The sequence below is a fragment of the Mustela nivalis genome (genome assembly GCF_964662115.1).
Source record: "Mustela nivalis genome assembly, chromosome: 14".
Lineage (NCBI taxonomy): Eukaryota > Metazoa > Chordata > Mammalia > Carnivora > Mustelidae > Mustela > Mustela nivalis.
This window is the reverse complement of record NC_139033.1, coordinates 13090234-13105505: the sequence shown is the minus strand read 5'-3', so window position 1 is coordinate 13105505 and position 15272 is coordinate 13090234. Positions and strand designations below refer to the sequence as shown.

The window sequence follows — 15272 nt, the reverse complement described above, 5'->3', positions numbered from 1 at the left end:
GGGGCTTTTGTCATGGGTTCTTCCAGCAGCCTCTCTTCAGGACCCCCTGCTCACCTGGGGCCTCTCTCCTCACCAACCCGCTCCCCCCCACCCCACCACCTTCAAGGTTAGACCGAGTAAGCCAGTCTGAGCGTCACCGTGTTCGGATCTCCCGGTATCCTCATTTCCACAGCCCGACAGGGAGCATTTAAGAAAAACCATCACAGGCATTTCAAAAAAATACAGCTTTTTATTGTTTTGGATGCAAATATAGTTTTAAAACTGCATTGTAGTGTTGAATACAGCTGGTGGAAACGTGCTTCTCGACCGCGGAGCATGGAGGATGGTGTCTGGATGGCGCAGCCTGAGGGAGCCTCCGAGGGACTAGGCTCTCCTCGATTGTGCTGTTCGGACCACAAGGGGAGACCGTCTCCTAGCGGAGCCCTGACACAATCACCGAAGCTCACAACAGAAAATAGGAACCATTTACACAATGAACTGGAAGCAGGAAAAGGAAGAGAACGTGGTGGCTCAGCCGTGATGTTCCAAAATAAGTAGATGAACAAAGTCTCCTTTCCTGGGCCTCCTGAGAAGACTCTGCAGAGAAACAGCAGGGCGCTGTGGCGTTGTCGGGGAGAGAGGCTGCCTTCAAGCTGCCCCGTGAGAAACACGATCTGGGAACTGTGTCTCCCCGGGCTGAGCCCATCAGACTCTTCAACTGCAGGACAAACTCTACGGAAATGGATCTGCTTCTCCCAAGCCCTCCACAGTCTCAAGCCTTGGGAGGGGCACACCTCTGTTCAGAAACCCAGAAGAGAATTCTTCAAATTAGTGATGCCCAGGGTTGACCGTGAAACCAAAAGTTTGACTGGGAAACGGAGGTGAATTCTGCTACATAATTGGAAAGGAATTTCGCAAAAATAAAATTCCATTAAGTGCACACACACAGGTGGGCTTGCGCAAGCACGTGCACGTGCGTACACTACACACACACACACACACACCCAACACTCAACATGAAAATTCCCTTTTCTTTCTCAAAGGCTGATTTTCACAAACCCCAACAAGGAAACAGCCCCCTGCCTGATGAGCCAAGCAAAGCCAACTCCTCAGAAGGGAATGAAAATGGGGCAGTTGTTGGAGGTACACAGTAGGCTGGAAGTCTCCTTCCTGCTCCTGCAGCCTCTCGGATCCAGGAGGGTCAAGGCCACGGAGACTACTGAATGTTACAAACAGGTGTTGAGCTTCCAAGCTAACCCTCTTCTCCCCCTGTCCACGTTCAGACGTGGTGAGGACCCATTCGCGGTATCGGGGCACTGAGGCGTCGACCCCGGCCCGTGGCTGCCGTGTCGCTCACACCTGGGTATCCCAGCTCTCTCTCCCCCAGTGAGACCACAACCGAGGGAACACTTGGCAAAGCTGAGTTCCCATGAGCGGTGGGTGGGTTATCACTGCCAAAGTGCATAATCGGAGGCAGGAGGTCTCCAGGGAAAGGCAACTTTACACCAGAGAGAGGAGAGAGAGCGGGCCAGCCTGTCCACGGCATGGGGGGTCCTGGGCATGGGGCAGAGGGCCCTGAGGACAGCGCGGAACCACGCCGAGCGACCGGTGCTGCAGCTGGACTGACAGCTTGTAATCCTAGAACAACGAACCTGCTCCTCCTACCTCTCTGGTCACTTGCGACCATACCCCCTCACCTGGGGCGACACAAAGGGGGTTGGCACCACCCTGGGGGGCCATGCTTGCTCAGAGTCCAAGTTTCTATTTCTATAGCCAGAGCAGGAAAACCTTCAGGCCCAACCATCAGGTCACAAGGGCAGGAAGCAGATGAAGCTGGGAGCCCAAGGACACATGGACAACCACGGACCACTCCTCCTCCTGCAGAGGCTCCAGGAACAGGGCGGTGCTGGGGGCTCCCTGCCCTCCAGCCCTTCCTCCTGACAAGAGCCAGTGATGCCCATTGGCACCTCATTAACTCTAACTTCTGATGCTGGAACTGCTGCTCTCATGTGAGAAAATCTGGCTAGACAGCAGCCAGGATGCATGGGCTGGGGCCCTCCTGGGGGAGGGGGTGACTGCTGCTGTGCAACTCGCCAGAGATGGGAGGGACGGGCCCACCAACTTTCAGAAAGCCCCATGGTGGCACCTGCCCTGTCCCTCTGTTTCCCACTCATCGTGAAAGAGCAGGCAGCAGTGTTTCGGGAGTTGATGGCACAGAAAGATTTCATAGAAATGCTTTTCAAAGATTTATGTGCCAGGCAAGCTTTTTTTTTTTCCTTTTCAAATTGATTCTTTTTATTCTCCAAAGTGTCAGCATTTAAAAATTTCTCTTATGGGAGCAGATGCAGGGGCAGGGGTGAAAACGAGTGTAAACAAAGCACAGCCCTGTGGTCGGCAGGTCCCGGAGGCCTCCGGCAGGGTGGTCTCGCTGTCCCTGCACCCACGCTGGGCCCCTCTGTCTGGCCAGATTCATCAAGCAAGATTCCAAAATAAATGATTCTGGGACATGAAACGATCACGTCTGTGGGAAGAGATACAGCTTTGCAGCCCTATAGCCAGGGTAACCGTGAGCACCAAGAGAAATGGATTTAAGTAAATGTCTCAAAACAAAAACACGCATCTAGTTAACAGTCTGCCAGGACACACACACGAACACACACATACCCTTCAAAGTCTCACGTGACCTAACAGCCTTAAATATTTAACAAAACAGAATCATGAACATTAATTCAGCAAAAGGAAGAGGAGAGGTAGGCCGAAGAAGCCAAGAGGCCAATTTTATATACCCATAGACTTAAAAAAAAAAACAAAAAAAAAAAGACTCCCAGCACAGGGTGGGGAGAAGGTTACTAATTTAGGAGAGGTCTTGGTGGGCCAAGCATTACGGCCATCCGCACGGTTTACAAAGGCACAGGTACTGGGGAAGGATGGCACTCATGACCCCCCACAAGCCCTTACAGCTAGGGACATCTCGTGTTTTTCCTTCTGACCCTAGTGAGTTCTTACCATGGTGGTCTTCCCCTTTTGAAGGGCGACTTCATGTTTATCCTGGGGTGAAGGAGAAGTTCTCTTACCACTTCCCAGTGGACAGTAAGGATCAGCCCAGCCTCGTCTTGTGCTCGCCCCTCAGGGGAGTGAACTGGGAGGCTTGTAAACACGGCTTCTGGAGAGGCTGAGGGGTGCCGCCAAGCTGCTCTTGTGCGGAGCTGAAGCACAGATGGGAGTGGGTGACGGGTTGGTGACCTGCAGCGAGACGGTGGCACAGCTGGCGGGCGGTAGGGGGAAGACACCCCTTCCATCCTCCATCAACTGAGGCTGAGGCAGGGATGGCTGCCCCCCGAGCACCTTCAGCGGGCCTCCAGGAACCCACGGGAGCCTCCGAGTAGATCCAAGCTGCAGGAGGTGGCCCTTGGTAGCCCCCACAGAGCCTACCCCAGGGTTTCCGGTCTGCCTGGCACTGCCCAGGCTCCATCTCTGGCAGGGAGGACAGAGGTTGAATGGAAAGCCCGCAGACCCTCTGAACTTCACAGCAGGACGTTTAAAAGCACATTCTTTCGACGAGGAGGTTCCCCTGGCTGGGCTTCCTGAGTGTTAGAGCGCGCGCCCGCCGTCCGTCTGCACCCCCTCTTGCAGACACGGCAAGAGGTTGGGCCTGGACACTCCAAGTGCAAGTCCCACGTTCAGAAGCAGCCTGTTGCCCTCAGCTATCCTTCTGCCTTGTTCAAACAGGAGTGTAATTCTTCACCGTCTGATATGGGAGAGGCTAGACAGCCCTGAGGCCAGCTGCCTCAGAGCGCTGCCCAGCAACATTCTGTTTCTTCCTCTAAACACAACATGGGACAGACTTTGGGTGTGGTGACATCTTTGGTCCGAGAACTGTTATGGTCTGGGACTCCTGGCTGAACAATCCAGACAAGATGACAGCCCGCTGGCGGCACCGTGGAGTCTGGCCTCTCGGATGCTACACCCTGAGGGCTGTGTGCGTCCCCCAAACGCTGCTGGCTCGTCTGAGGCTGCAGCTTGGAGGAAGGTGGAGAACAAGGGCCACGTGGTGAGGTGGTGCCCAGGGAGGCCCCGCCGGAGTCCCCGCCACGGTTCTCAAAACACTGCCGTGTGGCTGCCGCCCGCAGCGCCGCCCGAGGGGTTCCAGGCCGGAGCCGCGGCTTTGCACTGCTGTGCTCTCCTCGCCGCGTGTGCACCCACGTCCACTGCTTCCTCCCACGGGGCCTGGGGTTGCCTGGCGGCCCACACGGTGGAAGCAGCCTCCGTGCGCGAGCCTGAGCTGCTGTCCAAACCTACTTACAAAGCCAGAGTCTGAGAGAAGAGGAAGGGGCCTTCCACCTGCCCCCCCAGGAGAGTCAGAGCAGCTCAGGAAATTGCTCAGAGCCATCCGAGGGCCCAGGGCTGACAGGAGCCAGCATCCTACGTCTGAGCACAGAGCCAAAGAGGAACCCTTGTGCTTCCTAGCTCCCGGGAGCAGGCCGTGACTGTCTGTCCCATCTACTCCCTGCTTAGGCCACCAGTAGGACAGGACACTGTCTGGGTTGCCTGAGCGCAGGGGAGGTCACGATGAGGTCGCTGAGTAAGAGTTCACAGCAAGGGGTTCCCAAAGACGAGCTATTGCTGTCGGCAGGACCCGAACCTGCTTCAGACCTGAGCGCAGCGTTCTGAGGGGCCCAGTGGGCCGGTGGAGCTGGAGGGGGGCCCTGAGCTCGGCGTCAGGAGAGGCCTGGGGGTGCAGCGTCCTCTCCGTGGGCAGGGAAGAGCCTCCGTGGCATCTTGTGTGGCCGCGTGCCCGCGAGGCACTGCTAAGACTCCCCCGGTGTCTTGCCGATTCTGGTGACAGCCTGTGCCGCCTGCTCCGGCAGCTGGGATGGGTCCGTCAGGACGGAGGTGGTGGTGCTCAGGTGCCGGAGGGTGCCCAGCACCGCTGCAAAGAAGGGGCAGATTAGGCCAGGGCCACCGGCACCCGCAGTCGCTTTAAGTCCCGCAGTGGACAGCACGCGTGGTCTCCCGCACAAACGCGTGTGGTCACTCTCATGCCACCGGAGGAGGAGGCACACTGAGCACCGCTGAGGGACCAAGGCCAGCAAAGCCTCTCGGCTCCAGGATAACTGTGAGCCCTGTCTCCTCTCCCGCAGACGAGCAGGGAATCCCAAGCTCCTCCTGTCTGTCCACCTCCATCCCCTCAGGATACGCGCGCAGACTTGTCCGTGGTAAGAATTAAATCAGAAAACATACGTGAAACCACTGAGGCCGGGGCCTGGTGAACAGCCAGGGCTCAGTAAGCATAAGGGGCCCTGAGCACCCAGACGCACAGGGACGACAGGAAGCAAAGGAGTGGCATGGGGGCCAGGCCCCTGTCCCGCAGCTGGCATCTCTGGCCGGGGCCTCCCACACAGCGTCACCTTGTGCCGATGCGGCTGCCCGTGGGCCGCCTAGATCTGCACTATCCTCACAGGCCCTCCTCCCCCCTGGACTATCCTCGAGGGTCCCGGCGAGCCCCGGACTCACTCGGCCTGAGGACGGGCAGGGAGCAGTGCTGGTCCAGCCAGGACAGCGCCGTCCGGTGCAGCTCCTCCAGGCTGCTGGTGGACACCATCCCCTTGAAGGACTCAAACAGCGGCTTGATGATGATACTGAACTGTACAGCATGTGGGTTAAAGAAAAGGTAAGCGAGGAGGAGGGCCAGCGAACATGTAACCAGGGGTGGGAGAATCAAGTCCAGCTACTGGCTGGCCCGTGACCAGCTTCCCCTGGGAGCGGCAAGTAACTGCTGACACTGGGTGAGGGAGTGTGATCCGGGGAGATGCAACCTCACGTTCCCCTGAGATCTTTCCATCTAACTCAGCACCAGCTTAATGACCACAAGAGGCAGGGACAGAGATGTTTCCTCGGTGTGGGACACGTCCTAGCACTCCGGCATGAAAGCCAGCAGTCTGTGGATGATGGCAAGAATAGCAGAGGTGCAGGGCGCCTGGGTGGCTCCGTGGGTTAAGCCTCTCCTTCGGCTCAAGTCATGATCTCAGGGTCCTGGGATTGAGTCCTGCATCCGGCTCTCTGCTCAGCGGGGAGCCTGCTTCCCACCCCACCCCCCGCCTGCCTCTCTGCCCACTTGTGATTTCTGTCTGTCAAATAAATGGATGAGATCTTAAAAGAAAAAAAAAAAGAACAGCAGAGGCGCACCGCAGCCCGCAGGGTGGACCGTGTTTCTCGTGACAAACACACGTGCTGGCTCTCAGTCACGTTCTGTGTGGGTCTCCCAAACCATCCTGGGCAATCAACTCTGCAAAGGCATGAGGTCCATTTTCTCCCTGATCTGAACCACACTGGTGCCCCTGGTCCCCCAAGCTGAGGCTGAAGATGAGGAACATGCCATTTTACCAAAGAGGCCCTGGTGCACCCCAGCTGCCACCTCACTCCACCAACGATAAGGGCCAGAGCCAGGCTGAGTAAGCCGGGCAGAGCAGAGGAAACAGAGCTCGTGTGCGCTGTTGGCTCTGCTCCCAAACGGCCGTCTCCTCAGTCTGTCAGCAACAAGGTGAAGACACACAGCCAACCCACCATGCGTGCACATGAGGCACAGAGGTGACTGGAAGGGCACTGACAGGGTAGGAGCTGCCCCCCAGAGGGGCCCTGCTGACATCTGGAAGGCTGAGCACAGATAGGTCTTGGTCCCAGGGACGGACCCCAGCACGCTGGTGAATGTACCTCACAACAGCATCTAAGACCATGTGGCCCAAGCGAGACAACAGCCTGCAGGGAGCTGGTTTCAAATCCTGACTCTGCCACTTAGTCATTTATGAGCCCTAGTTTCCCGTCTACGCCACTGGCAGTACTCGAGCCCGTTGTTGTTGCAAGGACCGAGACGGCCGCCAGGATGTGCGATTAGATCCTACCTCTTCCCTACGGGATGGCCTCAGCTGGTGGCTCTGGCACCTTGCAATAAAGCATCTTTATTTTCCAAGCAGGCAGAGAGCAGAGCTGGGCTGTTCAACCTCCCCAGCAAGCTCCAAGCCTGGACAGTCACCAATGACAGCCCCACTTCATAGCGTGGGCCAGGCCAGGCCCCTGTACAGCGCCTGTTGGGTGAACTCACGAAAACCATTTATATAGAATTTCTTGAAAGGAACGGTGGGTAGGGGCTGCTGTTTCAGTGCACAGAGTAGGGGTGGGAGACAAAGAAAACGCAAAGATACAATCCAGAACTTCCAATTCTGCAGGGTCCGGCTCTTCACATACTCATCAAACATGTCTCTCATGTGATCGAACTGGTGCCGGGCGACGGGGACTCCTGTGGCAGGGAGCAGCTGCTGGCAGGAGCTGGAACAACAGGAGGGATCAGAGGACACTCAGAGCGGCTGGCAGTGAAGCTGGACCCTGGCGCTCCAAGTGGCAGGGCCAGCCGCTGCTGGCCACTGTGGGCCCAGGAGGAAAGGCCCCAGGAGGAGGAGGACAAGAGCCCAAAGCACGACAACAGAGAGGCAGCTATGGGTGACAAGGCCACAAACGACCCTCCTGTCTCTGAGACATGCACGCGAGAGGATGAGGTACCAGGCCGGGCCCCACGCCCCCAAGCTCACATGATGGTGGCATTGAGCTCCTCGATCTCCTCCCGCAGCCGCCGGGCTTCCTCCTGCATCTGGCTCCGCTCCTGCTGTAGCTTGGTGATGTACTCCACGGTCTTCTGCAGCGTGATGGCGTGGCTGGTCTGGGAGAGGGGTGGCGGGGTCACAGCACAGCAGCCACCCTGCCTGTCCAGCCGGTGCCGAGGCCAATACAGGGGCTCCCCGCCCACCTGACACCACTCACCAGCTTGGAATTATTAGAGATCAAACTGTTGAGGGTGTCAAAGCTCATCTTGATGTTGAAGCGTCTTTTTTGCTCAGCTGAAATATGCTTCATCTGCCGGTTCTGTTGGAGAATCAGGCAGTGGCTGTGACACACGGTGCCCTGCAGGGCTGCTGCCCCTCCCTCCCACCTGCGACTCGGGGGCAACAGTGAGCAGGACAGGGTGCTAGAAAACCCCGCCTGCAGAACGGAGGCCTGGGCAGGGGCCATGACTGCTGCTGAGGAGCACTCCGCAGCCCCCCTCGGCCCACTCCTCGCTGACCCAGTTCTTACAGCCACCACCTCCCGCATGCTACAGGGTTCGGGGCTGGTCCAGGGCTCAGGGCTGTCTAGCAGGTGGGGCAACGGGAGGAGCCGCTGACCTATCTCCAGATTAAGTAGCAAACATCCAGGTTCCTGATGGTACCTTAGCCTGCTGGAACATCGGCCAGATCTGTGCTGCTCCTTTCCTGTGAGTCCCTCGTAAGGGACACAGCAGCCCCAGCGGTCCCTTGATATTCTCCTTGCCCCTACCCCCATCGCTCCAAGGAAATCAAGACCCAAGAGAGACCTGTGATACCTTTAAAACAGCCACATTTTTGGGGTCTGCAGATTTCCCTGAGCAGTTGTTCTGGGGAGACTGGGGACTAGGGCTCTGCTCTGAAGCACATGGAGAGGCCTGCCCTGAGTTTGGGCCATCTCGACCTGAGAAGAACAGAGACTCCTCTTAGGACACGGCTGGCCACAGCAGTTGAAACAGTGTTCACCAAGGAAGGGAATCCCCGCAAGTCCCAAACCCGGAAACCCATCTGAAACCTCCCCCAGTGAACCCAGAGCAAAAACTGGAGAAATCCTTGCCAACCTCCCAAGATTAGGTGTGGACAAGGCCTGATGAAGGCTGGCTGGACGTGGGGTGGCAATACGGCCTGAGCTTGGCCAGCAATAGCTCTTGGGGCATGGAGAGTTCCGAGAGGAGGCCTGACTGCTAATCCAACCTATTAACAAGCCACCTGGAGGCCACCTGCAGTTTCCGCAGCCTCTGTGAGACTCTTACCCTGCGTGTCCAGTATACAAAACTGTTCATTCTTGTTCTTTCAACTCTACATATACATTTTCTTGTATTTTCAATCTTGTCCACTCCCATGCCAGCCGTGCCCCGGTCACTGGCAACTCTCAGGAGGCCCCTGGAGTCGCCTAGGGCTGCCCCGCCCGCTTGCCCAGAGAGCCTCCGCACACTCCTTTCTGCGGCGCTGACCACCTCCCTGCCTTGCTGCTCAGTTTCCCATCGTGGCTCCAGTGCCCCGTGTTCTGCGTCCCGGCAGTCAGGGTAATGCTAGGCTGCCTGAGCCCTGACCCCACCGTACAGGCCTGACCTGTAACCAACCAGTCTTCGTCTTTAGCTGTCCAGGCTGGAGGCCGTCATTCATCCAGCCTCCCTGGACAAGTCCCTCTACGGTCTCATCTCTGTAGGCGGAGACCAGCCCTGCTCATCTCCCAGACTGTTCAGCACGGAGCTCCAGCAGCGGCCATGCCCAGCTTTTACTTGAGACAAGGCAACTTTGGTCTCCCTCCCTAGTGGGCAACTGAGAGGAGGAAGCCTAGGTTCTGGTTCTACCCCACCACCAGGGGCACAGCCTTGGGCGACTCCTTTATCCCGGGCTCCATGGCTCTTCACTGGGCACAATCAGTTCTCCCCCGAGCCTCCTGCTGATGGAAGACCCACGGTGTGGAAATGGGCTCAACAGATGTGAGGGGCTTGAAAACTAAGGGATGACCACATTGATGTGGAGACAAGCTTGGGTGGTTCCCATTTTCTGGAAAGCGTTGACAGCCTCAATCCATTTCTCAATCAGAACCGGCAGCTCTGAGCCAGGCCTTTCTGAAGGGGGTCAGAGTGGTGTTCCCCAAGTGCATCGGTCACCTGCCCTGCACACGCTTGCCCCTTTCCTGCTCCTGGGGTGAGCTGCCACTGGCTGAGCACTCCCCAGCGTGGGCCACGGGCAGGCTTCTAAGACCTCACTGCACAGTCCCGCCCCAACCCTGGGGAACCCCATGGGTGGTCTCCCTGACCCAGGTGCGGGCGTGCTCATTTCATTCACGAAGTCCCAACCGTTCAGACCGGAGCGCACACTCACTGGAACCCGTGGCCGGGACCTGCTCGCCCTTCACCAGGGCGTCTTGTACTGTGCTTGGAGAGAAGAGCCGAGAGACAGGCGCCGGCTGGCTGCTCGTGGTGTGGCCAAGGTCTGTCACCAGGATGCCACTGTGGAACTCCGTGACTCCAGGAGCCTGAGGTGACACAGGAGAGGGAGGTCCTCCAACCACAGTCATGTCAGGTAAGAACCACCCAAAAGCAGGGCCATGTTGAGGTGATAAGGATAGGAAGGGTCTGCCTAGGGCCTCCTCACCCGGGCAATAGCAGCAGGCATGAGGACCACATTGGACTGGGACACGGTAGAAGCCAACATCCCTTCTCTCTTCAGAGGGCCTGATGTCATAATCACCGCTTGTGGTTGTCCTGAAAAGGCAGCTGCCAGAACAAGAAGTGACAGTGAGGCCCGGAGTCGTGGGGGTCTGCTGAGCCCAGGCCTGTGGGGCCCCCAGGAGCAACACAGACCCCTCCCCTGCTGCTCAGACGTCACCTCTCTCACCACAGGCCACAGAGAGACAAAACCACTGGTTTTGTATCTGACATTTGTTTTGCAACTTTTCCTCCAAGAGGACAGATTACAGGCCCAGGAAAGAGACCACCTGGACGGTGCTTTTTCAAACTCGGTTGAGAACTAACTTGGAAAGAACACCACAGAGTAGACAACAGACGAGATCACACGTGGTAGACTGGAACACTTTCGTTTCACAAGTGTGTGTGTGTCATAAGTTTGCAAGCCTTGGAGACAAGGACATAGCCCCGGGGAGGGGAGATCAGACGTTGGCTTCCTTCCACCTGACTCACCTGGGGCGATGCAAGCATTCTTCAGTACCACGGACACAGACTCTGGTTTGGGAGCAGGCACTATTTTGGGGGGCTGCTTGGGCCTTCCCCCAGTCAGAGAGACAGGTTTGGGGTGCACAAATGTTAAACAGGGTTGGGGAGGCCCAGCAGTTGGAGGCCGGGTGACCGGAGGAAGCGCCAGGCCACAGGGGGACACCGAGGGCGTGGGGTGCTGGGTTGTGATGACAAGGCCCTGACTCTGGCTGAAGGTGGTGGCAGATGCATCATGCGTGAGGGTGGCAGAGGCCGTGTGTGTGATGACGGAGGGTGACTTGCTGGCGCCCGCAAACTTCGGCTGCAGGAAGGTAGGTGGAGCCGAGCGGCTCAAGGCAGGGGCAGGGGGCGGAGCTAAAGGCAGGGCAGGAGAAGCAGGTGCTGGGGCAGGGCTGGGAGATAGCAAGGGCATGGTGAACACGGGCAGGAAAGGCTGAGAGACATTCAGTGGTGGTGCAGGGGGACCGAAGTCTGTGGGCTGGATAAAGGGGTCTCCAGGCCGGGGAGCTTGTTCACAGCCCTCTCCATCCGCGGCATCCAGGGCGGTGGCTGTAGGAGGTGCTATGAGGCCATCAGGGAGGCTCACGGCAGGGAGAACTGTGGTTGACAGGACGCTCTCCTAGGAAAGGAGGACAAATGCTGGATCACACAAGTCGCTGTCACTTCCTGGTACAACACACCACAAAGTCCAACAACGGATGCTGGGCACCTGAGCAGAACCTTCCGACAGAGGGACAGGGCGATGGCTCCTGTTCCCATTTCTGCCAGTCTGGGGGGGAACGGAGCTGTGTCTCTCCAGGCGTCCACAGGGGTCTTGTTTCCATTAAGGACTAAATGATAATGCGGAGCTCAGACAAAGTGTCTGTCTGCGCCCAGTTGGCTCTGGGCCTGGGAATATCTTGTTTCTAGAGTCCAGCAGGGGTCCCCCCAAAGTCCCGGCCATCTTCTGTTACAGAGCACAGGCAGCCTGGAGCACAGCTGCTCATGGGGTTCCCTCAGGACAGTTTCACGTATCAACTTCTAGAGGTCACCTCTTCCTAAAAGGGAAACGCTATAAGGAATCAATTGTCAAGATCTCAGTCTCTATAGAAGAAATTCTTCCCAGAGCCAGATGGAAGAAGATGGGGCCAGGTTTCTGTGTCTAACCGGATACGGGTACCAGCCTGAGAGCCCCTGCAGGCAAAGAGCGGTGCCTCAATGGGCTCTGCAGCCCCAGCGGCTGATAACCAGCCTGTGTTAATTGTTAAGTAGAAAGTAAAAGAGGAACCTCTTTTTATGGAGCTTCTGTTTATTAGCAATCCATGTTTTCCTTTGCTAATTCTTTCTTAACTGGTTAAACAGAGCTCACTGCACACCGGTTATGTGGAGCCTCAGGCAGGAGCCAATGTTTACAGATAGCTCCTACCTTTCGGAGATCTATGGCTGCTTTCAAGGAGGGCTAGAGTAACTTTTTCACACATCGTGTGTGTTTGTTCAGCACTAGAGCTAGCGAGCGGTAGCACTCTGCTTATGGCTGCGCAGTTACTCATTAGCCTCGCCCTGGCCACCTCGCCCCAGCTCCCTCTACCTGAGCAGGTGGACTGTTGGGATCTGGTGCAGGTGCTGAGACAGGAGCAGGCAGCATGGAACCAAAAATGGAGCGGCTGGAAGAGAAGAGGTCTGAAAGACAACATCAGGTGCTTTTAAGCTCTATGTGCCCATCATATCCTTGAATTAAGATCCAAATAAATCGGGCACTGAACCCTATCTTACCCAGAGGAATGCCATGGCCAGAGGGCATTCCCCCGCTGAGGTAACTCTGCAGAAAGAGGCCCTCTGATTGGACCTGCTCATGCTGGCAACTAGTGTGGGGTCTGAAATACTCCCAGGCCGGGTGTTTGGCAGCCCTTATGAACCCAGTTCTAACTGCAGGACACTGCTGGGAGGCGGCTGTGTTGCCAGCGCCCTCTGCTGCCTCTAGGGAGAATTGCTTACAGTCCTGGGCAAACCTGAGAATCTGAGTCCGCAGAATGGTGATTCTTTTTAAGAGAGAACCCTGCTGCAGAAAAGCTTCCCAGACCTTGCAACTCCTACTAATATAAATATAAATATAAATATAAATATAAATATAAATATAAATATAAATATAAATATAAATATAAATATAAATATAAATATAAATATAAATATAAATATAAGTATATATATTTCTGAAAAATTCTAAGTCTTCCCTCTTGCTCATTCTAACAGTTCCCTCTGTGAAAAGGAAACACCAGTGTGCTTTATCCTGGGCAAAGGGAGATCCAGGTGGCCATGCTCTCTTCCTGCCCCATGTCCTTACCCTGGAAGGGTTCGAAAGTGTCCATGAAATCCAGGTTGGGCTGCAGGGGAATCAGCCCCGGCTGGATCATGTCTGCATTTCCCAGATGTGCTGTAAGAATCAGAAAGGAGACAAAGGAATCATTCTGCCTTCTCAGACAATGTTGTGAAAACACATAAAAGGCCTGGACTGGATCCTCCTGGCCCTGTTCAGATTCTTCCAAGGAGATGTGCAGGCAGATGGCAGGAATTTCTACCTTCTTGTGGGTTTGTGGCTATTCTCCACCCTCAGATGGCAGGAAAGAAAGAAAGAAAGAGAATTTCTGTAAGAAAGATAAAGTGTCAGGGAACAGATACTGCTGGGACGCAGAGATCCCCAGTTCTAACTGGTAGGCTGTGGGCTCTTCCCTGAGGGGTTAACTGGATGCCTGACTTCGACCAGGCAAAAGGTCATGCCCAGCAATGCTTCTGATTTTCTTCCCCCTCAGTCAAAGGCCCTGTCAGTTGGCCTAAGCACAAAACCTCTGCTGAGGGGACAGTGTCAGAAATGTGAAATTGATTCAGACTAAATCCTAGGCTTCTTGCAGGGGTACCATCGACCTGACAGCTGCACAGGAAGGCCTATTTGCAGTCTTCACCCACTCAGTGCATGTGGCCCTCAGATGCCAGCAAAGTTGGCCAATCCTGCCCCGGGGGGCCAGGTTCCGGAAGCGATGCCAGAGAAGGAAGCCAGCTGTGTGTTCAGGGTCAAGGATCTAGAGATGGCTTACCTATTTCCCGGGGGTTGGGCCACGCCACCGGTTGGTGTGAGGAAAGTGTTGAGAAGAGGGTGTCGCTGAATTCCGACATGAGCATGTCTGTGTCCAGCAGTGGGTCCTCCTCCATGGGGACTGGGGTCTTCCATCCATCCCCACGTTTGTGCCAATAAAGCATGTCATCATCCTACCGCCAACAGGGACAGGGGGAGGGAGGAAAAATCAGAGGGACACTAGTGACCTCAGAATTCCCAATCACATCATGTTACCCTATCGGAGAGAGCTGCAAGGGCTGCTGTGAAACACGAGGGGAGCGTGCAGAGCAGGAAGAAGTGGCCTGTTTCCTTAGCCTGCATGCCTTCCGTGCGAGAATGGAGGTGGCCCCTCCTGGAGCTGCAGGGACAGTCTTTGTCCCCACAACCTCCTACTGCAGGCTTCACTGTCGGGCCACCCACATCATTCCCGTTTCTTGTCAAAGGAGGGCTCTCGTGAGGGTCCTCATGGCCCCTAAGCTCACTCACCTGGGCCAGGCTGGAAAGGTCCTCATCCTTGTGCTGCTGTAGCTGTGGAGAAAAGGGGAGACAAGGTGGTCACCAGGGTCCTGGGAGGGGATGAGGCCCTCAGCCTCTCCTCAAGGAAGCATCTAGGGCTCATCTCCCTGAGAGGCACATGAGAGATCCTGCTCTCTGCCATTTCCAGGCCCCTGCTGGGCACAGAAGAGATTCTCAACCAGTGTTTGTGGGGTAACTAACAGCCAGAGAAACTGAGACCACAGATAACTTGGCCAAAGCAGGCCCATCACTTGGGCTGGGCTAGAATGCTGGGTTCCCCAGGGCCAGTGACGGAGTCACAGCCTTGGGGGCCAGTGTCAGAACATAGACTTAGATTCTCTCTCCCCTATGGGGCTTCCTGAACATGCTGTTCTGGGAGTCTAAGCCAGATACCCTTTTCTTGAAGTAGGTTCTCCACTTGTGATACTCCCGGATCACTATCTCAATGCGGCTTTTCCAGTACTTCCCTTCTGTGGTGATGGCCTGTGAAGAGATGTGGGTCGGAATCAAAAGAGGGCAATCTAGGTTGATTGGCAGAACTTGACCTGAAAATAAAGGCTGGCAGTCAGCCCTGGGCAATCCAACTCAGAGAACCCTCCCACATGCACATAATTTCATTCACAAAGGGTGTCCCACCCCAAAGACGGGCTTTTATTTCATGACCTCAGATAATGAAGTGCGGCTTCGGCAGTATGGCTCCTAAGCGTCTGGACTGGCGCGTGGGTCAGAGAGTGCTTGGGCCGGGCAGAGGGAAAGGGCGCTCCACCCGGGCACTGAAAAAGCCCTACAAAGAGCCACGGGTCGCACTACCTGCCCTTATCCAGGAGACTCTGCCACATTTTCAAAGGGTGAAAACAAATGGCGAATCACAGA

The 15272-nt window shown here is 56.0% G+C and overlaps 1 protein-coding gene across 7 annotated transcripts in view; it reads right to left on the bottom strand.

Annotated features, from left to right (window-relative positions):
- Nucleotides 1-209: 209 nt before the first annotated feature.
- MLXIP (MLX interacting protein) overlaps nt 210-15272 on the bottom strand; it is a 60261-nt gene continuing 45198 nt past the window's right edge. Inside the window, exons 4-18 of one of the 7 annotated variants that reach the window (XR_014302583.1) lie at nt 14793-14882; nt 14370-14411; nt 13864-14035; nt 13116-13205; nt 12363-12454; nt 10763-11414; nt 10218-10339; nt 9945-10098; nt 8390-8514; nt 7792-7893; nt 7563-7690; nt 7179-7302; nt 5494-5623; nt 2986-4909; nt 210-576 (exon numbers count right to left, since the gene is read on the bottom strand). Coding sequence is in view for 3 of the 7 variants with exons in the window: in XM_082698381.1 (XP_082554507.1) it covers nt 4788-4909; nt 5494-5623; nt 7179-7302; nt 7563-7690; nt 7792-7893; nt 8390-8514; nt 9945-10098; nt 10218-10339; nt 10763-11414; nt 12363-12454; nt 13116-13205; nt 13864-14035; nt 14370-14411; nt 14793-14882 (2145 nt within the window). In the remaining 4 variants the exon portion in view is untranslated. Of the gene's footprint in view, nt 4910-5493; nt 5624-5896; nt 6266-7178; nt 7303-7562; nt 7691-7791; nt 7894-8389; nt 8515-9944; nt 10099-10217; nt 10340-10762; nt 11415-12362; nt 12455-13115; nt 13206-13863; nt 14036-14369; nt 14412-14792; nt 14883-15272 lie in introns of those variants that run through there. The other 6 variants (XR_014302584.1, XR_014302585.1, XR_014302586.1 and 3 more) reach the window with 6 other exon arrangements.